We start from the raw sequence: 27,676 nt of genomic DNA, 5'->3' as shown, positions 1-27,676 counted from the left end.
ACCTTGTAAACTGGAGTAATAGTAATAGGATGAAATTAATAGTGAGAAGTGTAAGGTTATGCATTTAGGGTTATAACAAGAATTTTAGTTATAAGTTGGGGACGCATCAATTAGAAGTAACAGAAGAGGAGAAGGACCTTGGAGTATGGTTGATCATAGGAGACTATGAGCTGCCAATGTGATATGGCTGAAAAAGCTAATTCGGTTTTGGGATGCATCAGGAGAGGCATTTCCAGTAGGATAAGGAGGTTTTAGTACCGTTATACAAGGCACTGGTGAGACCTCACCTAGAATACTGTGTGCAGTTTCTGGTCTCCCATGTTTAAAAAGGATGAATTCAAATTGGAGCAGGTACAGAGAAGGGCTACTAGTGATGATCCGAGGAATGGAAAACTTGTCTTATGAAAGGAGACTTAAGGAGCTTGGCTTGTTTAGCCTAACTAAAAGAAGGTTGAGGGGAGATATGATTGCTCTCTATAAATATATCAGAGGGATAAATACAGGAGATGGAGAGGAATTATTTCAGCTCAGGACCAATGTGGACACAAGAACAAATGGGTATAAACTGGCCACCAGGAAGTTTAGACTTGAAATCAGACGAAGGTTTTTAACCATCAGAGGAGTGAAGTTTTGGAATAGCCTTCCAAGGGAAGCAGTGGGGGCAAAAGATCTATCTGGTTTTAAGATTCTACTCGATAAGTTTATGGAGGAGATGGGATAATGGGATTTTGGTAATTAATTGATTTTTAAATATTCAGGGTAAATAGGCCTAATCCCCTGAGATGGGATATTAGATGGATGGGATCTGAGTTACCCAGGAAAGAATTTTCTGTAGTATCTGGCTGGTGAATCTTGCCCATATGCTCAGGGTTTAGCTGATTGCCATATTTGGGGTCGGGAAGGAATTTTCCTCCAGGGCAGACTGGAGAGGCCCTGGGGTTTTTCGCCTTCCTCTGTAGCATGGGGCATGGTTGACTTGAGGGAGGCTTCTCTGCTTCTTGAAGTCTTTGAACCATGATTTTAAGGACTTCAATAGCTCAGACATGGGTGAGGTTTTCATAGGAGTGGGTGGGTGAGATTCTGTGGCCTGCGCTGTGCAGGAGGTCGGACTAGATGATCAGAATGGTCCCTTCTGACCTTAGTATCTATGAATCTAGGTGTTTTGTGTTCACTTTATCCCCATGCAATCCGAACTCTGATTCAGGATATGCTTAGTCATATGTGTAGGTCCATAGCTGCTTTGAGAAATCCAGTGTGGAAAGTATGGAAAAGAAGATTTAGGACCATTTGGAGGGTCTAGATTCTAGGGCCCCAATTCATTGGAGCTCTTAAGCATGTGATTATCTACCACTGTTGTTCAGGATAACATTTAAGCACATAGTGACTTCACTGCATCTTAAACACACCTTAAATGGTGTCCTTTACTAAGGATGTTTTCCTTGAATTGGGACCTAAGGAAACTCCAAGTGATACAGAAAGCAGCTGAGCTGACCAGTGCACAGCGCTCCGGTCACTACTCTGGCTCTCCCATCGATCATGGTCCTGTTTTTGAACTGCAGAGCTCACCAGTGGTTAGTTAAGTAGCATGGTGATAGAGATCTGAAAGCCTTCTCTACAATATAGCTTCCATTGGTGGAGCTGCACTGCTGGCATATTTGCGTCCTTTTTTTTGCTAGTGCAGGTCACTGCCTGGGAGTTACAGGTGCTCGGTAGTTGTCAGATCAGGCCCTAATACTTTTAGAAATGCCTATTTAAAGTGTGCATTAAACAAGAATCTGTTTGGGACAAGTTGGTACGGCAGTGAGCCAGGAGAACATGCAGAGAGTGTTCTTACAACTGGATTTATCTGGTACTTGGGATTTTTATTGTGTAGCTAGTATGAAAAACGAGTACTCTGTAGGTCCTAGAGAACAGACCCATTTGATTCCATGGTGAAGTTTAAGAAAAATCTTCTCATTAAAGTGTATAATTGTAACTTCAGTTGAATGCTAATCACTTTGAAATGGTCTTCTGCACAGGCCTGGCTGAGTAGGTCTCAGTTTGTGGTGCAAGAATGAATGTTCAAGTTGTTGGTGACTGAAAGGTCCTCAAGTTCTTGAATACAGGGGTCTTAATTATCCTACCCAACCCACCAGTGAGAGTAGGTGATTTACACAGGCCCTCTCACAACCATGAGATCTAGCAATCAGTGTATGTGAGGGGGGGAGGGGGGACACAGCCAATTCCTCCCAAGAATTCTCATCAGAAAAAGAATGGTTAAGATCATAAGCAGATCACTCAAGCTGTTCTCCCTGACAATGCACTCCCTTCATATTTCTACAGGGTGGGGAGAAGCTTTAGTTTCTCCCCAGGGTTCCACAAGAGCCCTGCCACAGAGACTGCTGACATGACTCCAGTACTATGTCCTTGCCTCTTTCAGCCCCAAAGATGAAAGAGTTAAAAAGTGATAAGCAACTAAAATCAGGGTGTTCAAATGACAATCATTGCCTTCCTTCCCCTCCTGTACTACTATTTCCTTAAACTCCAGGATGTTGAGATGTAATTGTGTGTAAGTTGCTCTAACGAGAAGCACTTGTAGGAATGTATGCATTACGGGCCATGTTACATTGTATTCTATGAATATAATATCCAGCCCCTTGTTGTACAAATGAGCTCCAGTAGCTAAAATTTCAGGGTTTTTAAAATAATTATTTCTGGCTTGCATCCAAGAAAATTATTCTTGAATATGTGAAGAAGACTGTAAACTGATGTCCTGCCATCTTCCTCAGTTAATGCTGAGAGGTGCTGAGGACTGGTAACCCTGAAACCTAAAGCTATTTGAAATGTCAACAATGATAACCATTTCACTTGCTGATCATTTTAGCAAAATATTTAGCTAATATGGTAACAACTCTCCACCTTTTCATGTGCCAAAAACCTCCAGTGTTACCCCTCTAACAATTTTTATAGTTCAATTACTTGTCCCATACCAAAAATCCTGTGACACATAAGGATAGTATAAAATCAAATTTAATATTTGAATAAGTAACATTGGGAATAGTGTATGGACTTCAATTAAAATATAATTTTAAATGGACCTGCTACAGAATTTCCAGTCTGCTCCACCAGAGTATCAGATTAACATAGGTTTTGTGGGGGGCGGGAGGGTCTCATACACAAGGACCACTATGGTTGCAATAGGAACCATAAATCTGAATTTCTTGATTTCTAGGCATATACAGAAAACTTCATCAATTTAGCTGTTCTATTTAATTTCCTTGTTTGAGGAAAAAAGTGAGTGATTACACATTGATAGAAATGGTAGTACATTCATTTGGCTTTAGTATTTTCCTATGTGTATAATCAGACCATTGTCCTTAATCTATGTATCAGAAAAAAATGACAAATGTAAGAAATTGTATTTTTCTCTCTCTCTTCCCACCCTTCATATTGCACTTAGATTGTGAATTCTCTGTGGCTGACACCATATCTTCCAATGTATTAGTACAGCACGTAGCGCATGGGGGAGCACTGATGCTGAGTGGGATTTTCTGGGTGCTAGTATAAGATAACTATACTTATTGATATTACTTTTATAAACATTACAAAAATAGTTGCACTCTGGAACGGGATGATCTGCTGGTATGCTTATATTGATCCAATTCTTTTAAAAGTTATACAAATGGTCCTAAAAGATGTCAGCAGGCAGAGGGATATAAAACTTGATTTTTCTACAATACAAGTGGATTCAATTGTCACAAGTGCTATTTCATATCACTTCTGTCTCATACCATTAAAATACTTTAACTTGACAAAATCAACCTAAAATAAGATTGCTGAGCAGGATTCACTCATAATGAGAAGTATGAATTCAAGAAAATTACTGTTTGTCAGGGTGAGTGTACTTCTGCTTTGGCATAGCAGATACAGATTTTAACTTCTGGCAATGAAAAGTCTTACTCGTTACTACGTTTTTTTCTATAGAGTTTCTTTTGGTCCTTGGCTGTTTACATTTAACCTGTCCTTATCAGGGAAAGGACTGGTTAGAGCTGTATTTGGGTGGCATTAGCTTTGGGGAAGTCAGTTTTACAGTTGATTGAGTTCTTGGTGCCACCACATAGCATGAGGAAGACCTCCGCAAGAGCATGTTAGAGTTAAAATGATGGGATTTTAGAGCTTTTAAAGGCATCACAAGATGCTCTAAGCTGCTTTGTGGATGAACTTCTAATAGAGGATGTTCCAGCACTCCACTTGCAATTATGACAAGTGCATTTTGAGTCCCTAGTGCATTTTGAGCTGTTCCTCTCATGCGTGCAGCAGCCAGAATGGTTGGATTTATTTTTCTCTTGATAGTCTCGATTAAAGGTGTCTGAAGACACAGAGGATCAGACAGTCTTGACTGCTTCAACTGATGCATGGATTTTGTGGAACTGGGTCGATTGGCAAGCATCATACTGGAGATACTGTCAGGTCTCTTGTCTTCTCTTTTAATATAGTCAAGTGCTGCATCCTTTCAATTTCCAACAGACGAGATATTAATTTCACAACAGAGCTTTCTGGTGGTGGATTAAAGACTACCTTCCAGTCATCCCATTTGATAAGGCCAACTTTTGTAAATCCAGGTTATTGAAAGGTGGTGGGAGAAAATCAGGGTATGGAAACACTTCATTTTGGTGCTTGGAGGAAGCTTTTTCAATGTTTTCTATAGTTTCTGGTCTTAAGTTCAGATCCATATATTTGAAATAACTAAGCAAACTATCATTCACTTTTTCACTCTCAGATACATCACCTTCCTCTGTTAAAAGACTGTTCTCAACACTACTGTTTTGCAACTTCAAATTCCCTTTGGACACAGAGAGAGCATCACCACTACTACTTTCTGTAGCAGGATAGGAGTCAGAAGCTGTGGTTTTCATTTCTGACCTTGAAAAAATCCCCATCTCCATTTGTCCAGTAGATTCCTAATGGCATCTGCTGAGGTCCCTGGTAAGACACTGTGTGATAGCTGTTCATATGGGCCCCCACCAATGAGGGATTAACAGTAAGAAGTTTAAAGAATTACCATGTGAGCTGGAAGAGTTTCCACTAGAGGTTTTATTGGAGTCTCTGGAGGGGGAAAAAAAAAAAAGAAAAAAGAGACAATATAATGTAGTTTTTACTCGGGGAGTTGGTAGGATAAAATGCATTTATGCGAGCCATTCTGACCCCTACTGAAGTCAATGGGCCATACTGACTGACTGCAGGAAGCCAGGATTAACCTATATTTTAAGGGGGGCAGCTTGCTAATATTGCATATTACAAGGAGACTAATGACTCTGTTCAATTATATTGAAAGGTAACTTATAGCTTTGGCTCACTCATACAGCAACTAGTTTTTAGGGAAATACTCAATCAGATGGGACTTAATGCTTCTGCATACCAAGGGCCAACTCCTGCTTGCCTTGCTCATGTAAATAGTCCTACCTGTTCTTGGCATAAAATTATTCTCCATTCATTAAAATATCAAAAGTGCATCTTCATGATGTTCTCCCTCCTGAATTGCAGCTCTTCTACTCGTCTTCTTCCAATGGACTTTAAGGCCAAATATTCAACAGTCACCTGTGCTCTGCTGTATTGGTATGAAAATTTATATAATTTTACAAGACTCTTACTTTGATTTCTTTAGTGTGTACCTCTAAGGGGAATGTTTGACCCAAAAGCCTACAGACATCATACATTCAGATCCAAGTATTGAAACTGACCTCAGAACAGCAGCTCTCTTCTAAATTTTTCAAGACCCAAGCAACATACATAAAAGGGAAGGGTTACCAACTTGCGTTCCTCGGATTTTGAGGGGGTAGAAACCTTTGCACTACTATTGTAGCGTAGAATTACAATTTAGTGCAGTTTGGTTTTCAGATCAGCTGCAAGACTGAAAAAACTATACACTAACAAAAACAGAGTAAGGTTCTCATCAGAACACATGCAACAAATTGTTTTTTAGTCACCATTAGTGGTCTTTAGTTCTGTTTCAACAAATGTCAGGTTGTGACAAAGCTCTGACTTTGTCTCAGTGGGTCCCATGCTTCCTGGCACATTACGCTAGCCTCAGAGGCTCCCTGTGACCCTCCACATAGCTCTTCTCTCTCTAGAGGCAAGGGTCAGAGCCTACTGAGTAATTTTCATCAAAAGCCAGCAAGGGAGGTGAGGAGAAGCTATCTTCCCTTGCACAGTCTCTGTTGTCTCCCAGGCTGAGTGATTAGTCAGAGACGGGAGGGCCCGCCTTCTACTCTGGGCTCCAGCCCAGGGACCCTGATAGTAGCAGCTCTTGGTAGCTGACTTTTGGAAACAGGATGACTATGATTCCCTGGGCCACTTCCCCACAGCAGCCCCCCACTTCCTCACTATCTACTGTCACCCTTACCTCAGTACCTCCTTCCTTGTGCCTGATAGGGTTTTGTACTGCTCTATTTCTCCAGTAGCATGGCTTCCTCCTACAGCTCCTGACACACGTGCCCCCACCTGACTAACTGGGAGGTTTTTAACTAGTTCAGCCGGCCCCTGATTGGCTTCAGGTGTCCCAATCAACCTAGCTGTCTTCCTTGCTGTCTAGAATGTTCTTAATTGGCTTCAGGTGTCTTAATTGACCTGGAGGCAACTGCCATTTGCTTACCCTGGTAACAGGGATTTGTTTAGCCTGCGGCTAATATATCTGTCTCCCCTACTTTCCTATAGCCATCTGGGTCTTGCCCCGTCACTGCTATACAGAAAATCTAATGTCATAGAGCACCTTTTTTTATTTAATGTATCTTATCTCACAAACAGTTTACAAGGTAATGTTACATATGATTTATAGATATTTAGATCATAACATAGGGAGTGAAAATTATAGTGTAGTAAACTATGTAGGGAAATGGAATAGCCATTAGACATATATAATAGTGTAAAACACTCATATCGATCCCTTACCTTGAGGTGGCACATTTTTTCTATATTAGTCTTAACTGCAACATTTGTTGTGTGGTTATTGCAAGAAAACACAATATATACTTAACACAGCTTTCTTAAGGGTATCTCAAAAATTAACAGTGCTCTTTTGAGCTGTGAAAAATCCAAGTGTTGGACACAAGCTACCTAAACATGAACCTGACCTGAAACTCCTTCATATGAAAACTTTAGAAAAAACATGATGCTGATCTGCAGCTTAGACGTATCACTAATGTGACTGAATCCCTTGGGAATGTTCTAACATTCCGGCAAGTCAGATCAGATGTTTTCTCATTTAAACAAAAATGTGATCTTGTAACTATAAGCAGGAGAAAGAACTACCACTGAACAAACAAATGTCAATTAAGTGCACTGGTTCTAAATGTTGTATATACACACACTGAGTACACTGATAATACAGCACAGTCTTCCACTTAAAATTGTAAATGTGTAAATTGCAATGGGTGTGAGTGACTTTGTAGCAGCTGGTGTCTCCTCTCCTAGATCATTTTTTTTTTTTAATTAAGTACATGAGACCTAGTGCAAGTCAGGTCTATTCTAAAGGCAAACAAATGTTTCTGAATTTCAGCCCAAGTCTTTTCTGGGAGAGAAATGTTTACCATCATTCAAAGAGGGAATGAAAGCCAACACTAGCACAGAAACCATCCCTAATCTTCCTCATAATTTTGCAACAAAATTTAAAGAAGGGTTCCTACAAGTCTCTTCTAGCATATCACTGCTAGACAGTGATCCAATTTTTTATAAAATGTATGTTTAGCAAATGATATTTCAATATTCTGAAGGGTGAGATATTTAAGTGCTTTATTATGCAAAGAACTGGAAGCAATGTGTTATGTTTTGTTAATTGGATTAGTCAAGACTCAATGGAGAACTCATGAGAGAGAAATTATCTGTCACTGTTTTCAAAGTCAGGTTTCAGAGTAGCAGCTGTGTTAGTCTGTATTCGCAAAAAGAAAAGGAGTACTTGTGGCACCTTAGAGACTAACAAATTTATTTGAGCATAAGCTTTCGTGAGCTACAGCTCACTTCATCAGATGCATTCAGTGGAAAATACAGTGCGGAGATTTATATACACACACAGAGAACATGAAACAATGGGTATTACCATGAACGTCTGAGGAACAGTGGGGGGTGGGAATGCATCCGAAGTGTTCTCCGACTGGTTTTTGAATATTATAATTCTTGACGTCTGATTTGTGTCCATTTATTCTTTTACGTAGAGACTATCCAGTTTGACCAATGTACATGGCAGAGGGCTTTGCTGGCACATAATGGCATATATCACATTGGTAGATGCGCAGGTGAACAATCCTGCTTACAGACAGCCCCCCAACCTGAAGCAAATACTCACCAGCAACCACACACCACGCAACAGAACCACTAACCCAGGAACCGATCCTTGCAACAAAGCCCATTGCCAACTCTGTCCACATATCTATTTAGGGGACACTATCATAGGGCCTAATCACATCAGCCACACTATCAGAGGCTTGTTCACCTGCGCATCTACCAATGTGATATATGCCATCATGTGCCAGCAATGCCCCTCTGCCATGTACATTTGTCAAACTGGACAGTCTCTACATAAAAGAATAAATGGACACAAATCAGACATCAAGAATTATAACATTCAAAAACCAGTTGGAGAACACTTCAGTCTCTCTGGTCACTCGATTACAGACCTGAGAATGGCTATGCTTCAACAAAAAAAACTTCAGAAACAGACTCCAACGACAGACTGCTGAATTGGAATTAATTTGCAAACTGGATACAATTAACTTAGGCTTGAATCGAGACTGGGCGTGGATGGGTCATTACAAAATAAAACTATTTCTCCATGTTAATTCCCCCCACCCCCACTGTTCCTCAGACGTTCTTGTCAACTGCTTGAAATGGCCCACCTTGATTATAACCACAAAAGGTTTTCTTCCTTCCCCCCACCCTCCCTACCTGCTGGTAATAGCTCATCTTAAGTGATCACTCTCCTTACAGCGTGTATGGTAATACCCATTGTTTCATGTTCTGTGTGTGTGTGTGTGTGTGTGTGTGTGTGTGTGTGTGTATATATATAAATCTCCCCACTGTATTTTCCACTGAATGCATCCGATGAAGTGAGCTATAGCTCACGAAAGCTTATGCTCAAATAAATTTGTTAGTCTCTAAGGTGCCACAAGTACTCCTTTTCTGTTTTCAAAGTGTTACACAGTCCCTCTTTCCACATCTCACAAGTCAGAAGCCTGTCAAATTATATCACATGCAGTCATGTGAGTGTAAGATTCACAATAAAGTTGTTATGAGTAAGCTGAACGAGAAGACCATCTTTATAGACAGAAGAATTATCTGAGCATTAAAACTGCTCAGATTTCATTAAAATGTACAGGGAAAAGTACAATGTCACTTTAAGTGGAAGGGGCACATAGTTTGATACCAGCATGGAAAGCCACTCAGATTTCTCTAGTCAAACATACTGCAGTGGGAGGGGGGAAGTATAAGGAGAAGATGACAAACAAGGAAAAACAATGTACATCTAGACTGTACTACCATTGTATAGCACCAATCACCCTGACTAACTCAGAAGTAAAAAGACTAAAAGTTAACAGTGCAGACCATAATTCTTGGGAGCATTAAAGGGTGTATTGAATCCTTTTGCCCAAACAGCTGATATATATCTGGAAGAAACACTTTGGTACATAATGCTATGCATCTTGCAAACTCAGATGAATGAGTAGGAACTATGTCTGAGAATTGAATCTCCACACAGCAGAGCTATAAATAAATTGAGGAAAATATGAAAAATAAGTTTATCTTTTTAGTGACACAACTCCTCAAAACAAAGTGTTCCAAGAAAAGAAGCTTGAGACACTTGAAAAGTCAGTAACAGTGAGCAATTTACTGTATAAGGTGTCTCAGGCACTAAGGAAATAGAAGTCTGGACAGGATTTATGACTAGTTTTAGTCCCAAGCTTTTTAATTCAAATGCTCAGGAACAGCCTATATATTTGGAGAGGAGCTACAAAATACCTATGAAGAAAGCTTGGCAAGTTAAGAATGAAGGTACATACGAGCTAGGGTAAATATACTGGTATTCAACTGGAAAGAATTCTAAAAGCAGCAAGAGATTTCAAGGCAAATTTTAAACTGACTTTTCCTAATGCAATTAAAGGGAGTTGGACCAAGAGTGTAAGTTGTCTCAGAATTTGGCTCACTAGCTGCAATGGAAATAGAATATGACTTTCCTTTTGTAATGCACTGTGTAAGTCAGTGTGCCTCAGACTCTGTTCTGTGAACTGCAGTTTGTCTGAGAAGCAGTTGGTGATGACTCTCCTTGTTTGCAGCTACTACATTTCATTAGACAGTTACATTCAAATTAAATACCTCCCTCATATTGCTTTTATGGAAGCAATTGCAGAGGCTGTTCCTGGAATGTTCTGCGAAGGGAAGAGAAGTGTTAATGAAATTCTCTCTCTATTAAGATGTGATCTTTGAGAAGACTTGACAATACTCATTACTAGGTGCCATGTATTCGTTGGCAGAGTACGGAACAGCACTGCCTAGGGGACAACATCTCTCAGTGTTCTTGATCTAGTGCTGTCCATGGAGCCCAGAAGTGGGGAGGGATTCTCAGGATTTATTAAATGGGAACGAAGTGGAGGAACAAGGAGAGGGAAATAAGTGCCAAAGGCATTTTCTGCAGCTAAAAGATGCAAATGAAAAAGTGAGAAGGCACATACAGTAGCAACAGAGCTTCAGGTTCTTCCTGTACACAGCAGCGTTCCTTCTTTCCTGCTTGTGAGTGGATTAGTGTGAATTAAATTTCACACTAACTTGCTAAAGGCCATGCATGCTCTATAGGTTTTACCAAATGAAGATAATTGCTATTAAAATATTTTCTAGGTAACTGTGCAATACAGCAAACTATTTTTAATAGCAATTACAGTACTTGTTGGGGGACCTGAGTTCAGCAAAAGCATTACTGGAAAATAATTAAAAGAAATATTTTTTTAACCCTCATTAGTACTGCAGAAGAGGAGAATAAAGATCTGCCAGTAATTCAGCAGACAATTTATTTGCTACACACTAGACTATGATGACAGAGCAATGCTGGTTAATTATTGAACCACTGAGAAACATATCAGGAGCTTTGCCTTATTCTCTTTACTCTTCCAGCTGTTCACAATGTTAGATTACTGCAAGCCTCATTCCCTGTCCCAGAAATTAGGGAATAGATCAGACTAATAACAGTATACTGAGAAGAGCTGATAAGTTTTCACCATATACTCTAGTAGGAAATTTACCATGAACACAGAGCTTAAGATAAGAAGGGATCATTAGATCAGATTCTTGTCCGACTTCCTGTATATCATAGACCTTTCAATTTCACCCAAATACCCATATATTGGGCCCAGTAATTTGTTAGACTAAAACATTTCAATCCTTGTGACTAAACAGTGTGTTACATAGGCAGAGACCAGGCGGAACCGAGGTACCACCGATGCTCAGTGCTCCTGCAATGGCAGAGTATTGATTATATGATATGCCCAGATGACCCCTGCAGGTGAACCATGCCTCATTCTACAGAGGAAGGTGAAAACCCCCCAAGGACCTTGCCAATGAGGCCTTGAGGAAAATTTCTTCTTGACCTCAGATCTAGTGATCTGTTTGATCCTGTGCATCTGAGCTAGACAAATCAGCAAAGCATCTGAGAGAGAATTATCTGTACCACTTTAGAGCACTTGTCCACCCTGATCACTGTTCTGGCTCCAGATGTGGCAATTATCGATACTTCAGAAGAAGGGGGAGGGAGGGAAAGTCCCAGAATACATCTGGTCAACAGTGCACCCGGGGGGAAAAAATCCTTCTGAAAAAGATGGATTCAGAGATGTTATGTCCTGTCTGCACTATTACTGAACCTATGTTACCAAAAAAAAAACCCACCTCTGGTTATTACTGCCATGGTTTCAACCATACTGTGGATAAGATCTTAGTTATTTCTAGTATTTTAATATAATTTTAGACATTTTAATGTAAGAAGATTCTATAAGAAACTGTTTTCTCTGAGTCACTTGGTGACTGTAGCACAATTGCTTCTGCTGCTTTTCCTTGAACAATATTAGGCCCTGATCCTGCAAAGACTTAAGAATGTGTCACTTTTATTTACCTGAGTAGTCTCAGAGAGTAAGATTACATATATGCTTAAGTCTTGAGGATCAGAACCTATAGTACAGTATGAACAGTTTAAATAGTGTGTTTCCTTTTGGTGCTCAAATATTAATACAAACAAAAAAATCGATGTCACTCAAACTTGATTTTGTAGGCCTATCTGGGCATAAGTTACTTGACATAAGACGGACGTCATTTCATAATGATGGGATCTAAATTAGCTGTTGCTGTTCAGGAAAGATCTTGAAGTCATTGTGGATAGTTCTCTGAAAACATCCGTTCAATGTGCAGCAGCAGTCAAAAAAGCTAACAGACTGTTAGGAACCATGAGGAAAGGGATAGATAATAAAAACAGTAAATATCATAATGCCAATATATAAATCCATGGTATACCCACATGTTGAATACTGCGTGCAGATCTGGTCAACCCACCACAAAAAAAACAAAAAAAAACAAACAAAAAAAGGATTGGAAAAGGTACAGAGAAAGGTAACAAAAATAATTAAGGGTATGGAACAGCTTCCATATTCGGAGAGACTGGGAGGTTTTAGCTTGGAAAACAGATGACTAATAGGGGATATGATAGAGGTCTATAAAATAATGAATGGTGAGGAGAAAGTGAATAAGGAAGTATTACTGACCCCTTGACATAATACAAGAACCCAGGATCACCCAATGAAATTAGTAGGCAGCAGGTTTAAAACAAACATAAGAAAGTACTTCACACAATACAGTCAATCTGTAGAACTTGTTGTCAGGGGATATTGTGAAGGTCAAACCTATAATAGGGTTCAAAAAAGAATTAGATAAGTTCATGGAGGATAGGTCCATCAATGGCTATTAATAAATATGGTCAGGGATGCAACTCCATGCTCTAGATGTCCATAGCCTGACTGCCAGAAGCTGAGAGTCGACAACGGGACGGATCACTCGATGATTGCTTGTTCTATTCATTCCCTCTGAAGCACCTGGCATTGGCCACTGTCAGAAGACAGGATACTGGGCTAGATGGACCATTGGTCTGACCCAGTATGGTCATTCTTATGTTCTTAGTGGGCAGGTGAATGGAAGGTTAAACTATAAATTGGAGCTTAGCAAGCAGTATACTGGAGTCAGGATATCTGTGCTAGCTAACACAAGCAGGAACACCCTGGTACTAGAGACAACGGACAAGATGTAAAGATGTAAAACTTGGAATGTAAAGATCAGGTTATATATGACCAGCACATGTACAGAGCATGCTGGATAGGGTTTGGTTCCTGAAAAGTAACCAAGCCAATCATGAAGTGTATGATGCAATGTACAGTTAAGAATTCATGTGTTATCAGTGTTAGTAAAAATGCATATAAGGTAACGTTTTTCTGTGTAACTTTGGATGTGTGGTACACCCTATACCTGCCCCCTGTCCTGAGTCTGATCAACTCAGCGTAGTTTTGCTTTAGACTTGAAATCAGACGAAGGTTTTTAACCATCAGAGGAGTGAAGTTTTGGAATAACCTTCCAAGGGAAGCAGTGGGGGCAAAAGATCTATCTGGTTTTAAGATTCTACTCGATAAGTTTATGGAGGAGATGGTATGATGGGATAATAGGATTTTGGTAAGTAATTGATCTTTAAATATTCAGGGTAAATAGGCCAAATCCCCTGAGATGGGATATTAGATGGATGGGATCTGATTTACTATAGAAAATTCTTTCCTGGGTATCTGGCTGATGAATCTTGCCCATGTGCTCAGGGTTTAGCTGATTGCCATATTTGGGGTCGGGAAGGAATTTTCCTCCAGGGCAGATTGGAGAGGCCCTGGAGGTTTTTTTGCCTTCCTCTGTAGCATGGGGCATGGTTGACTGGAGGGAGGCTTCTCTGCTCCTTGAAGTTTTGAACCATGATTTAAGGACTTCAATAGCTCAGACATGGGTGAGGTTTTTCATAGGAGTGGGTGGGTGACATTCTGTGGCCTGCGCTGTGCAGGAGGTCGGACTAGATGATCAGAATGGTCCCTTCTGACCTTAGTATCTATGAATCTATGTATGCAAGATAAAGGAACCTGAGTAACAAGACTAGAGAGTCAGTTCTTGGGGAATGAGGTGGAAGAGGTCTCAGGAGAACCACAACAAACTTATGCTAAGAAACAGAGAAAATAGGAAAGCAGAGTTCTTAAAGGCCAAAAGGAAAATGAGCCATATTAATTCTGGGTGCAAGAAGCCAAGATTACCTTTGAAGTCAATGCAAGTTGTACAAATTTAAAGCATTGCTGAATTTGGCCCAAGTAAATTAAAAGGTACAAAGAGAGGTTACTCACCCTGTGCAGTAACTGTAGTTCTTTGAGATGGGTCACCCTATCAATGCTCCACCTCAGGTGCATATTTGCCTGGAATCGGATATTTTAGGTAGCAGTACCTGTTCAGCCTATGCAAGTGCTCTACTCCACCTCATGCTGTGCACTGTGACTACACAGAGCTGTGCAGGTAAACCACCCTCAGTTCCTTCTCTATGGCAAAGCTCTGTAGCAGAGAACTCTGAAGAAGAGGGGAAGGAGGGCATGTAATGGAGCACCCACAGGGGAACACAATGCAAAGAATTACAGTTACTGCACAGGGTGAGTAACCTCGCCTTCTTCTTCAAGTAGTGTCTCTAGAGGTGCTCCACTTCAGGTGAGTACTGAGCAGTATCCTCTCAGGAAGGGGAGGGACTTTCAGAATCTAGTCCAATACTGACGACGGTACAGTACTGCCAGACACAGCACCAGAAGCTGAGTCATGATATTCAGAAAAGGTGTGTATGGCTCTACATATTTCAGCAATGGAAACATTCTTTAGAAAGGCCACTAAAGTAGAAAGAACTCTTGCTGAATGGACTAGTACAGAAGAATGCTGGAGATTATGAGATTGATAACAAAAGGTAACACAGCTAGATATTCATGGAGAGAGTCTTTGCCTGGGAACTGGAGATCCATTAGATTTGTCCGCAATAGAGACAAACTATCTGGGAGATTTTCTAAATGGTTTATTCCTGTCCAAGTAAAGGTTAATGCCATTCTAAGTGTATGTAATACCACATCCGCCTAATTCAGGTGGGGTTTACAAATGAAGCACCAACTGGATGAGGTAAGGAAACCACATCTTTCTTGGCACATCAGAACCACCAGAATAACCCTGGCCTTGTCTTTCCTTATCTTGATCAGCACTTTGGATACCAGAGGAGTTGGAGGAAACGCATATAAGAGACCCGACATCCAATGAAGGAGAGAGGCATTTCCCAAGGAGTGGTCGCCCACTCCGCATCTCGAGAAGAACTGGAGGCACTCTTGTATCTGGCCGTGACAGAGTCTACTTGCAGGGCTCCCCAACATTGAAATATGCAGTGGAATATAATGGGATCTATCTCCCACTTGTGATCCTCAGAGAAACATCTGCTGAGGGTATCTGTGATGATGTTCTGAATGCCCAGAAGGTAAGCTGAGATGCTGATATGATTTCGTATCACCAACTCCAGAGTTTCATTGCTTTGGTGCAGAGGGAAGGTGATCTCGATCCCCCTTGACAATTGATATAAAACATTCATGACATATCATCTATCATCTTTGCATATTTGCCCCAATCAATGGCATAAAATGGAGACGTGCATTCCTGACCACCATGAGTTCCAGCAAGTTCATGTGTAGAGTGCTCTTGTGAGACAATCACCTGCCTTGAGCAACGTGGGTGTTGAGATGTGCTCCTCATCCCAACAGGGAGGTAACTGTTGTTAGATATGGTTGGGTGAAGGGGACTCCTGTGCAAATGTTCTTTCCACCAGTTGAGGCAGAGACTATCTGTACCTGATGATGCTGGGGGTGGGGGCACAATTTAAAGATTGGGGGTGGGTCATGTGACTGCCCTGACATGTCGCCTCCGGGAGGAACCTTCCAGTCCAGGGCAGCTAATCTCATCAGCTCTTGCGGCTGCCTGTGAGAGCCGGGCTGAGGAGGTGGTGGTGGCCTGTTTCCTCTGCTCCCTGCCCAGGCCTGGCAGCTGGACAATGGGGCTGAGTGAGCCAGAAACGTGCCAGGGTGGGGGCACAGCCAGAGCCCCTCTTCTACCAGACAGCCTGGCAGGGAGCAGAGAGGGCAGGCCTCTGCCATTTCCCCAGTTGGGCTCTCATAGGCAGCCACCGCGCTGCACAGGGGCATTGATTCAGAGCTATTACCCTCACCCAGAAGGAGAAGTGGCTTCGTCCTGCCCCCTCCGCCCCCTGCCCAGGCTCAGCTGCTGTGGAGAGGGGCCAAGTAAGCCAGAAACGTGCTGGGCAGGAGGTGCAGCATGCGAAGGACTGAGTCCCCCCTCCCCCCAACAGGCAAACCAGAGCAAGCCCTGCAAGGGCAGCTCGGCATTCACAGAAATCTGGGGAGGGTGTGACTCCACATGCCCCACCACATGCGTTGCCTCTGAGTTGAGGGACTTCTTCACAACAGTAGGCACCCAGAGTAGTTTGTTCAAGCTGTGTTTGCTTGGCAAATAACCATTTCTGAGCCACCTGTGGAGGCAGCGCACGAGCAACCTGACCTGGTTTACCACAAAAGTCCCAGCTGCCAAATGCCCCAACAACTGGAGACAGTTTTTGACTTATGTCTGGGGGCTGATTTGAACAGTAGTGACTAAATTTGATAGGGTTGTAAACCTGTGCATTGGGAGGTACGTTTGGCAGCTACTGCATTGAAGCAAGTTCCTATTAACTTCCATCTTTGCACTGAGGCCAATGTGGACTTCTGAATTTTTAATTGCAGCCCCAGACTGAAGCTATGTCTTCAATAGAGAGCTTACAGTGGCATAGCTGTACCGATGCAGCTGCACCATTGTAAGATCGCCTGTGTAGCTGCTTTATGCTGACAGGAGAGAGCTCTCCTGTCAACAAAATTAAACCAACCCCAATGAGCCGTGGTAGCTATGTTGGTGGGAGAAGCTCTCCCGCCAATATACTGCTGTGTACACTACCAATTATGCCAGCATAATTTATGTCACTATGGGGGGTGTTTTTTTCACACCCCTGAGCGACATAAGTTTTGCCAACGAAAGTGGTAGTGTAGACATGGCCTGAGAAATAGATCTATGGTCATCTGAGTGGACACCGAGGTCTTGCTGTAGGAGCGTCCCTTTTGCAGCCAATCATCAAGCTATCAGAATATTAGGATTCCTTCTCTGTGAAGATAAGCCACTACCACTGACAGAACCTTCAAAAACACTCTGGGAGCAGAAGAGAGAGACCAAATGGAAGCACTCTGTATTGAAAGTGGTTTTTGCCTAGAGTGCAACATAAGAAACTTCTGTGGAAAAGGCGAATCACTATATGGAAATATGCATCTTGTAGGTTGAGGGCCAAGAACCAGTCCTTTAGGGCCAATGATGGTGGTATTGCTGCAAGTGTTACCAATATGAACTTCTGTATCTTCACAAATCTGTGGAGGAGCCTTAGACTTAGAATGGGTCCCCACCTGCTGTTCTTTTTCAGAACCAGGGAGTACCTGGAGTAAAACCCCTCTCCTCTGTGTTTTACAGTAACTGCTTCTGTAGCACCTAAGTTCAGGAGGGAGTCTATTTCCTCCTTTAGAAGGTACTTATGAGATGGGTCCCTGAAGAAGAATAGGGAAAAGGGGTGGGAGGGAGTGAGGGAAGTAAAGTGGATGGAACATCCTGCTCATATGATTTCCACAAATCACTTGTCTGTAGTGATATGCTCCCAAGCTTGTCAGCAGTGAGAAAGGGAGGAAGGCATGCAAACAGTTTCAGATGGTAAGAAGAAGGGGGAAGGCAACTCAGAACCTAGACCACCCACCAAACTGGTGTTTCGAAGATGAGGCTTGTGAGGTCAATGCTTGTGTAGCACACAGTCTCTTTTTCTGGAACCTCTGCATCTTTTGTATGGATTCATAAGATCTCTGGGGGCTGGGGAATTGAGCAGGACGAGATCTCTGTGCTGTCTGGGACTTATTAAATTTATGCTCAGGTGTGTAAATTCCCAGAGACCATAAAGTCGCCTGGGAATCTTTTAATGTATGCAGAGACATGTCTGTATTCTCCACAAACAATTTTAAGCAATTGAAGGGAAGGTCTTCAACTGTATTCTGGACCTTCCTCAGAAATCCTAAGAGCTGAAGCCAGAAGGCCTTTCTGATGACCACCACCATAGAAACAGAGCGAGTAGCTGTGTCAGCGGCATCCAGAGAGGCCTGCACAGATGGTCTGGCAAGAAGCTGATCCTCTGTAGTGATTGCCTAGCCCCTCTGCTGTGGTGGTAGATGCTCAATGAACAAAGTGAACTTTGAGTTGTTGATGTGATTATATTTCACCATCCACACCTGATAGTTAGCAATTCTAAACTGCAAAGATGTAAACAAATATGATTTGCAACCAAATAAATGAGATACTTCTGAATTTTTTCATATGGTATTGATTTACCGTGGTGCTGCCTTACACATTCATGTACAGCCTTCACAACTAGGGAGTTGGGAGAGGGATGAGAAAACAGAACCTCTGAATCTTTAGATGGAATATAATATTTCCTATCAGCCCATTTACAGGTGGGCAATTGTTGCTAGGGTATGCCGGATTACTTTTGCAGGATACAGAAGAGCCTCATTAATAGGTAGTGCAAGTCAGGCAGATGATGCTGCGTGCTATATATCAAGCAGTTTATGTTGTGACTCCTTAGTCTCCTCAAGTGGAATTTTGTAAGGAGTTCGCTGTCCTTTCAATGAAGTCCTGGAACTGTTTGAAGTCATCAGCGTGGGATGGTGAGGCAGGCATAACTGCTTCATTGGGATGAAGAAGAGAGGTTGGTTGGCAGGATGACTCTCATCTCCTATTTCTCAGAGATATCTTCTTCTGCATCAGACCTTTTTGAGAGAGAGGAGGGGAGTGACTATCTACCCTTATCATGGCAACAAGTGATACTAAGGGCCCTAGAGAATTGTTGGTGGTATGCTGCCCATGGATCCCAGTATGGCCAATGAAGGGGGTCCACATGATGTAGGTGAAAGAACTCAAGCTCCCTTTCCTAGAGTCCTACTGAGAGGATTCTTGAATCTTCCACTTAGAAGCTCTAGGGGAGTATTGCACCGAAGTGATTGAAGCAGTCAACTTACTCAGGAGACCGATGTATTGGGAGAGAAGGCAGTCCCTGGCCTGAGTGAGAAGCTGGATGGAGGGAGCTTTCCATTATAAGGAAACACAATTTAATTTCCTGGTTCTTTCTTGGTCTCGATTTTAAGACCCGGCAAAAATTTCCTTGGGGAATCACACACACGCCACTATCCCCCACCCCCCCAAAGTGTAACGGACCATACCAGGACTGCCTGTTGCTCACTAGGATAGCCTCCTGGCAGAGAAGACAATGTTTAAAACTTGGAGAGTCAGGCATATCCACCCAGCAATCTAAAGTTCCCCTCAGGGAAAAACTGAAGGGACAATGGTCCTTACAACCATTTTTTTAACTAATAGTAAAAATAACTAAGATAAGTAAAACTATGAGAAAAACTGCAATTGAACTAAGCTCAACTTGGACTCTATCTCAGGCCAAGGTGCTTGAGAAGGAACTGAGGGTGGTTCGCCAGCACAACTCTATATAGCCACAGCGCAAAGCACAAGGCAGAGTAGAGAGCATGCCTGGGCCGAACTGGCACTGCTACCTAAAATCTCTGATCAAAGGTGCGTGGGGCGCATGCGCATCTGAAGTGGAGCACCCATAGGGACACTACTTGAAGAAGAGCTGTCTGTTTTATTGGTGTTATGATGTCTGGTTTATTGAATGTTGCAGAACTAACTTACTTTTTATAATTAATTAAAAAGGCCACAAGAGTTTGCATGATTTAACAATTAAAAGTTCAATGGAACCCCAGACGTACAGGTAAATATATAGGGAGTCCTCGGACTTACGACGCCCGACTTATGTCGGATGCCACTTACAATACTTTTCAATTGACTGCCTGTTTCACCCCTACAACGCTTGTTTCGCCCTTATGACGCTCTATTTGCATAAAGTTTGCTTGAAATCACTTCCTGATTGCGGAGCTGGAAGGAGTCACTTCTGATTGGCTTCAAGGCAGCAGGGTAGCTTGTTGCCAAGTAGGGTTGCTGCTTGTTTTTGATTGGCTCCTGGCCTTGGGCTCAGCCAATCAGAAAGCTTGAACAGTGATTGGCTGAGGCTCAGCATGTGTGCCATTCTCCCTGGCTTTCTGAGCAGCATATGTGAGTTTATACGTTTATTTGAACGCTGTTTACAAAATACAGTGTACAGTAAACACATTGATGTTGCAACATTAGTCATCTATAATTCATTTAGTACAAAAATCTGGGTTATTGTGGTGAAAATAGTGTATCAAGCCTTGGTTGAGGAACCAATCACCCCTTCATACCATTGAGTCCTATGGGAAAAGCGGTTTCGACTTACAACGCAATTCTGAGGAACGAATTGTGTCATAAGTCCGAGGACTCCCTGTATTTCATAATATCTGAATTATTGATTACATTAGTTTTATATCTAATATTTTAGATAAAAGCATTTGAACAAAAATCTAATGGATGAAAAAATGTATTAGATCTTATATGCAGTAATGGATTAAACATGGTTGGTATAGAGTGAGTTCAGAACAGTGTTTGTAATCCTGTGGATGCATTGCAATCTGTAACTGAACTTCTGAGCACCATCAATTTATTAATGGTATCTCTAGGAATAACATCAAAGACTAAATTTTTGAACATTACACTTGAACCATTCAATGCTCAAATGGAAGTTTTCAAAAAGCATAACTTCCTGAGCCCTCCCATTCCTTAGAACATTTGTGTACCACATGTAAGGTCCTGGGAGGTTCTCAAGTCTTAGAGTCACGAACACCTTCAAGGTGCCACAAACATCCTGCTCTTCCCAGATTGCTAAAAGAGGAGAATGAGGAGGCCTCAGCTGTGGGGGGAGGGGGTTTCCAGTGTGAAATACTGCTATATATGTGTTTGGTGCTATTCCATTAACAGTGAAAACTGAAGACTTGACAGATTGTAGGAAGGATTTATTGGAAAAAAGAGTTAATGAATTGCATACCAAGATGACAGGTTTCAGAGTAGCAGCCGTGTTAGTTTGTATTCGCAAAAAGAAAAGGAGTACCCGTGGCACCTTAGAGACTAACAAATTTATTAGAGCATAAGCTTTCGTGAGCTACAGCTCACTTCATCGGATGCATTTGGTGGAAAAAGCAGAGGAGAGATTTATATACCAAGATGGCAAGCCAATATCCTTTAGGTTTAACCATAGTACAAAATAGTTGTGGACCAGAAGAGATTTAAAGGCATTTACCAGAACATCAGAATTCATAACTCTGTTACCTTGCTTTTAATTAAAAACTCCTTTGAACTCTACTCTGTTAGAAAATATATAAGCTGACAATAAACCATAAGTATATAACTTCACAGAGTGTTAAATGCATGTTTTAGGTGTAATTCTCTTGCTTGTTCAGAATGATTGGACACCTTTTAACAAAACTGTTCAGTTTAACTGGATTTAGGTGTTAAGAATAAAACTTTTTTTTACCTGTTCACAGTAGTATTGCTTTGATCATGTGCATATCTCCAGGAATGAAACATCCCTTCCTTGCTATTATTTTGACTGAGCTGCAATAAGCAGAAAAAATATCTATAAAATACTATTGATATATTTTAGAATAAGCACCAAGAATGCAAAATGAAATGAATGGCATAATTAAAGTTATTTGACAAACAAATCCCACCTGTGTTCTTCTAGTCCTATTTTTTGACAACCTAAGATCTGCCAGTTGTTCCACTGCTGTTGTGTAAGCATCCTGTAAAACAGAAGAGCAACTACAATATTTAGTAGGTGTGAAGACTCTTTTCAGGCATGATCATTTATTTATCTTGGATCTTTTGGTCCAAAAATTGTCCTCAGTTAAAACCATGCAACCCCATTTGCTTCAGTGAGGTTCCAACTGTGTAACTGAGGGCTGAATTTAGTTTTCAATAAAACATTTAAATTGCTGTGTGAATTTAGTGCTCATGAACAGTGATGGCTTGAAAGGCCTGGAATCGCACAGAAAAAGTACAGCACATGGGCAGGGCTTCTTTATACAGCAACGTTGTCCAAGAGAAATCACTTCTCTATAGGTGGCAGGGCTAATATTATTCCATATCAGTAGTCTCCACGCTCATTCAGTTTTTGACCTCTCTGTTGAGACTACCAGTTCAGACAAGTTGTGAAACCTGCAGACAGAGGAAGTCATGGACTGGCTCTTTCCCCAGGCTAATCTGATTTGTCACAGATGCTCAATTCTTATTATAATGTACTGTTAGAGCACATGGAGAGCAGCAACATGTGCACCTGGAGCAGCAGGAAGATTCCTGCTGTGGTAAACATGGCCTACTGAGCTTTAACTCCTCAAGCCTGTTTTAGATGCGTCCGGCTACCTGCCTCAGGCAATAAATCAGCAGTGCTGCTGAATTCAATCCATGTGAATGAATTAGTTAGTCAACTTTCTATTGAGAACCTCATTCTGCTACCAGGTTGGTCTGACGGTACAGAGATGATGTCCTAACCCAGTGTCCCATCATCTGTGAACCTGGCCCCAAGAGTGAGTCCTGTTGCTTTCTGTCAGACTGGGACAGAGAAGAAGATAGGGAAGCCTTTATTCAGACTGAAGAATTCTGCAGAACTTTGAGGTGAATACTGACTTATTGCTCTAATTCAGAACAAAGTAACAGAATGCGACAATAGCTTTTGCTGTATTAAGGGACACAACTGGAATGCTTCCCAGGGCCTTCCAGGTTTGCTTCATCTATCCTTGCTGCCATTATAGTTGCTAATTATGTAATGAGTTTTTTTGTGCTTTTGTGTGGGTCTGTGTGCATGTGTGTTTAATTGAGAGCACGCACACGACATGGGAACTTGCCAAATTAATTTCACATAGGCTGCTGAGCAGCCACCAAATGGATATTTCATCATTTTATCTAAGGGAAAGGAAAATCATGTTCAACAATATGAAGGGTCTATTCTCACATACATACATGTAACTCCCCTGGAATGGAATAGAAGATACAAATATGTAACAAAAGATAACATAGATTGCTATATTTGCTCAAAAAATCTGTATTTTGCAGGTTTAGATTCTGCAATCAAAACAGTCTTCCTATTTGGTAAGGTGTAAAGTGCACTGAAATGAGTTTTCACTTTTTAAAACTAAGTACATCTTACAGTTTGACCTCATGCAAATCAAAGAGGGCAACTATAACTTTTAAAGAAAACTTGGAATATGAATAAGTGATTGACCAATTACTATGAGACTGCTGTTCAAAAATGCAGTTGCCTATCTATCTTTATTTGAGAAATATTTTAAAAAAGAAACTTTTTTTTTCCTAGTGGAGCCATAATTTCATTTATAACCCTACTTCTTCAAATGCATGGAGTGAAAATTACAGATGCAGGTATAAATATACTGACACATGAAGAGAAGGGAGTTACTTTACAAGTGGAGAACCAGTGTTGATAAGGCCAATTCAGTCAGGGCGGATGTAGTCTACTCCCAACAATTGATGAGGAGGTGTCAATACCAAGAAAGGGAAAATTGCTTTTGTAGTGAGCCAGCCACTCAGTCCCTATTCAAGCCTAAATTAATGGTGTTAAATTTGCAAATGAATTGTAGCTCTGCAGTTTCTCTTTGAAGTCTGTTTTTGAATTATTTTTTTGTTGTTGAAGAATGGCTACTCTCAAATCTTTTACTGAATGTCCAGGGAGACAGAAGTGTTCTCCTACTGGCTTTTGTACGTTACCATTCCTGATGTCTGATTTGTGTCCATTTATTCTTTTACATAGAGACTGTCCGGTTTGGCCAATATATATGGCAGAGGGGCATTCCTGGCACATGATGGCATATATCACATTAGTATATGTGCAGATGAATGAGCCTCTGATGGTGTGGCTCATGTGGTTGGGTCCTCTGATGGTGTCGCTAGAGTAGATATGGGGACAGAGTAGGCAACGGGGTTTGTTACCTGGGTTAGTGTTTCTGTGGCGCTGGTATTTGCTTCAGGTTGGGGGGCTGTCTGTAAGCGAGGACTGGCTTGCCTCCCAAGGTCAGTGAGAGTGAGGGATCATTTTCCAGGATAGGTTATAGATCGTTGATGATGTGCTGGAGAGGTTTTAGCTGGGGGTTGTACATGATGGCCAGTGGTGTTCTGTTATTTTCCTTGTTGGGCCTGTCCTGTAGTAGGTGACTTCTGGGTATCCGTCTCGCTCTGTCAAACTGTTTCCTCACTTCCCAATCTGTTTCCTCACTTTTTGTGGATACAGACTAACATGGCTACCCCTCTGATAATTTTATTTATGGCTTTTTAAGTAGTACAGTAGTGGTTTAGTCCTTTTCAACATAAGTGTCTAATTTGTTTGATAGATTTTCAAAACCAACATTTAGGTCCAAAACCTATGAAGTTAATTCCAGATAAGTTTGACTTCAATTACTATCAAAAGACTGATATTTATTCTGCTCTTACCTTGTGCAACTTGCTTGAAAGAACACCTGTAAAAGACCAACAGCTGGTTTATGCTTACCGACATCCTCTAGAAAAATTTTCTCCATACAGAATTTTGAATGGCTGGGATTCCTTACCTCCTGGTCCAGTCTCGTCTCCCAGCAGATAGTATTTATTTTCAGGAAGGTGGACATCATGTTCGAAATCACTGGTATGTATATTCTATAACAGTATTTGAGTTTTAGTAAGGGCAAAAACAGAGAAACTAAAGATATATGGTAACTATGACAATGTAGGTTTAATAACTTTATGAGCTGGAGCGAGGAAGTGGAGAATGGAGAGAGATGTTAACAGGAATAGCTGTGGGAGAGAGAAATGATATGAAGTAAATACTTCCGCTTGACCTGCTGGGTGACCTGGAGTAAGTCACTTCCCCTCTCCGTGCCTCAGTTTTCCCATCTATAAAATGGGATATTGACCTCTGTAATAAAGTGCTGTGAGATCTACTGATGAAAAGCGATAGATAAGACCTAGGTATTATTATTACTTGTACTAGACTAAGAAATGCATTGAAAAGATAATATTGTGCATTCATATAGTGCAGGGGTGGCCAACCTGAGCCTGAGAAGGAGACAGAATTTTCCAATGTATGTTGCCAAAGAGCCACGGTAATACGTCAGCAGCGCCCCATCAGCTCCCACCCTGCTCCCAGCGCCTCCCACCCACCGGCAGACAGATCATCACCTCCCCCTCCTTCCCTGCACCTTCTGATCAGCTGTTTTGTGGCATGCAGCAGGCTCAGGGGAGGGATGGGGTGGGGTGGAGTGGGGGCAGGGCCCGTGGCAGAGCCAGGGGTTGAGCAGTGAGCACCCCCAGCACACTGGAAAGTTGGGGCCTGTCGCTCTAGCTCTGGAGTCGACGCCTGTACAAGGAACCGCATATTAACTTCTGAAGAGCCGCATGTGGCTCTGGATCTAGCGCCTGCTATAGTGCCTTTAATCTCAAAAAAAGAAAAGGAGGACTTGTGGCACCTTAGAGACTAACAAATTTATTAGAGCATAAGCTTTCGTGAGCTACAGCTCACTTCATCAAATGCATCCGATGAAGTGAGCTGTAGCTCACGAAAGCTTATGCTCCAATAAATTGGTTAGTCTCTAAGGTGCCACACGTCCTCCTTTTCTTTTTGCGAATACAGACTAACACGGCTGCTACTCTGAAACCTTTAATCTCAAAGTATCCAAACAAAATGTACAAATCACAGTCCTGATCCTGCTTCACGGGGGCAGACCTTTTTTCCTTTGCAAAGTCCTACGAATTTGACTGGTGCTCCAGCGGGAAGGGTGGGTCTGTCTGTATAAGGTTCATTACGGGATTGGGGCTTTAGGGTTGTGCATAAGTAAGGGCGTGCATGAGAATTACCACTGGCTTTTTTCAGTAGGACTACTTGTGTGCATGAAGTGATGTCCTTGTGTTTGGGGAGCCCACGGGTAACGAATGTGTCCTCCTCCGCACCTGAGCCACAGAAGTGCAGAGTGTGTTGCAACCCCAGCTGCAGAGCCTCCTTGTGACAACCTGTCGCCGCTCCTGCTTTCCGTTTAGTAGGGGCCGGGGGGGGGAGGGAGCGGGGCCCGGCTGCAGACGCAGCAAGGCTGCGATGTGAAGAAGGGGCTCACGAGCCGTAACTGACGCCCACTGAAAGGGCGCGTGCAGGGCGGGAACCGGCACCCGCAGCCCCGGACCCCCAGCGCTACGGCACGTGCCGACGTCCCGGCGCCCGTGGCCCGTGTTCGGGGCCCCCGAGGGCGGCGGTTTAAGGCGCCTTCGCAAAGCAACCGCCACCCAGCAACCAGCGGCGTCCCCGCCGGACGCGGCCAGGCCCAAGCCCCCCAGGGGGCGATGGCTCCGCTCTGCCCCGGCAGCAGCGAGCCCCTACCTGGCGGGAGTCGGAGAAGAGGCCGGTGCCGTAGACGCCGCCTGTGAAGTCCCCCCCCCCCCGTCCGCCGCGCTGCAGCGCTGGCTCCTCCTGCCAAACCTGGGGGGGAGGGGGGCGGGGAGGAGAGAAGCGCAGGGGCGTGAGGGGCAGTGGACGGGCCGGGCCGCGCTCGGCCGGGGGGGGGGGTGACCGGGCCGCCCCCCACCTACCCTCGGAAGCTCCCGGGTGACTGTGTCGCGGCGGCCCCGGCCCCGCTCCCGGGCTGGTCCATCGGACCCTCCTGCCGCCACCGCTTCGGCGGCCCCGGCCCCGCCCCGCGTCGCAAGGAATCACTATGGGAACGGGCCGGGGCCCAGCCGCTGCCCCGGCCCCACGGAGGCCTGTCACCCAATGGGGGGGGGGGCGGGGAGCCACCGACTCGAGCCTCTCCCTCCAGCCCCTGAGCGTTTCCACCCCCCCGTCCCGCACTCAGGTCCGTGTTGGGGGGGGGGGAAAGTCTGGCGCCCCCGCCCCCAACGCTCTGACCCCCTGCTGCAGTTTCCCCCCTTGGGGCAAGTTTTAGAGCAGTTCAGGCCCAAGCCGTGCCACTTGCGACGTTTTATAGATTTACGGTCAGGGCAGGGGGTGTGGCTCTTCCCCCCCCCCCCCCCCAGCAAGCTCGAGCCTGCTTGGGTTGAGTGCTGCCAAACATGCCCAGGCCACCAAGCCCAAATATAGGGACAGCTGTTTTCTTGAACAACTAAATTTGAAACCTTGGGGGGGGCAAGAGAGCAGCAGTTTTTCTCTTGTCTGCTTCCTTCTCTTCCTCCTCTGTTTTCACTCAGTCACATCCTCTTCAATCTCACTCTTTTTCGACTCCACTCCTGCCTTCTCTTACTATCTCCTTCCGTGTCTTCTGAGCACCTGGATTTCCCTTCTTCACTCTCCGCTTTCACATCATCTTCATCCTCAGTGTACCTTGTCTCACATCTGCATGTTTGCTTGGCCCCACCTCTACAAGACTACCTCAGTTCCACCACCTGTGATGAAATCCTCACCCTAGGCCTTCAGCTTGTCTTCCCCTGGATATTGCATTTCCCTTGTCTGGGGCCTCTCTACGTTCCAGTTCTCCTTACTGCAGCA

General features: G+C 43.1%; 1 protein-coding gene across 1 annotated transcript; it reads right to left on the bottom strand.

Annotated features, from left to right (window-relative positions):
• Positions 1-1,865: 1,865 nt before the first annotated feature.
• Positions 1,866-26,928, bottom strand: FAM217A (family with sequence similarity 217 member A). Its single transcript, XM_038388225.2, is given in 14 exon segments — positions 1,866-4,139; positions 4,141-4,342; positions 4,345-4,440; positions 4,443-4,577; positions 4,580-4,889; positions 4,891-5,024; positions 5,027-5,085; positions 21,677-21,756; positions 21,873-21,944; positions 24,643-24,668; positions 24,759-24,843; positions 26,555-26,614; positions 26,617-26,653; positions 26,764-26,928. Coding segments are annotated over 14 exon segments (1,638 nt in total). The 5' UTR covers positions 26,826-26,928; the 3' UTR covers positions 1,866-3,859.
• Between the last annotated feature and the right edge of the window lie 748 nt (positions 26,929-27,676).

This window comes from Dermochelys coriacea, chromosome 2 (genome assembly GCF_009764565.3).
Source record: "Dermochelys coriacea isolate rDerCor1 chromosome 2, rDerCor1.pri.v4, whole genome shotgun sequence".
NCBI lineage: Eukaryota > Metazoa > Chordata > Testudines > Dermochelyidae > Dermochelys > Dermochelys coriacea.
Note: the sequence above shows the minus strand (reverse complement) of the source record. Positions and strands in the feature narration are given on the sequence as shown.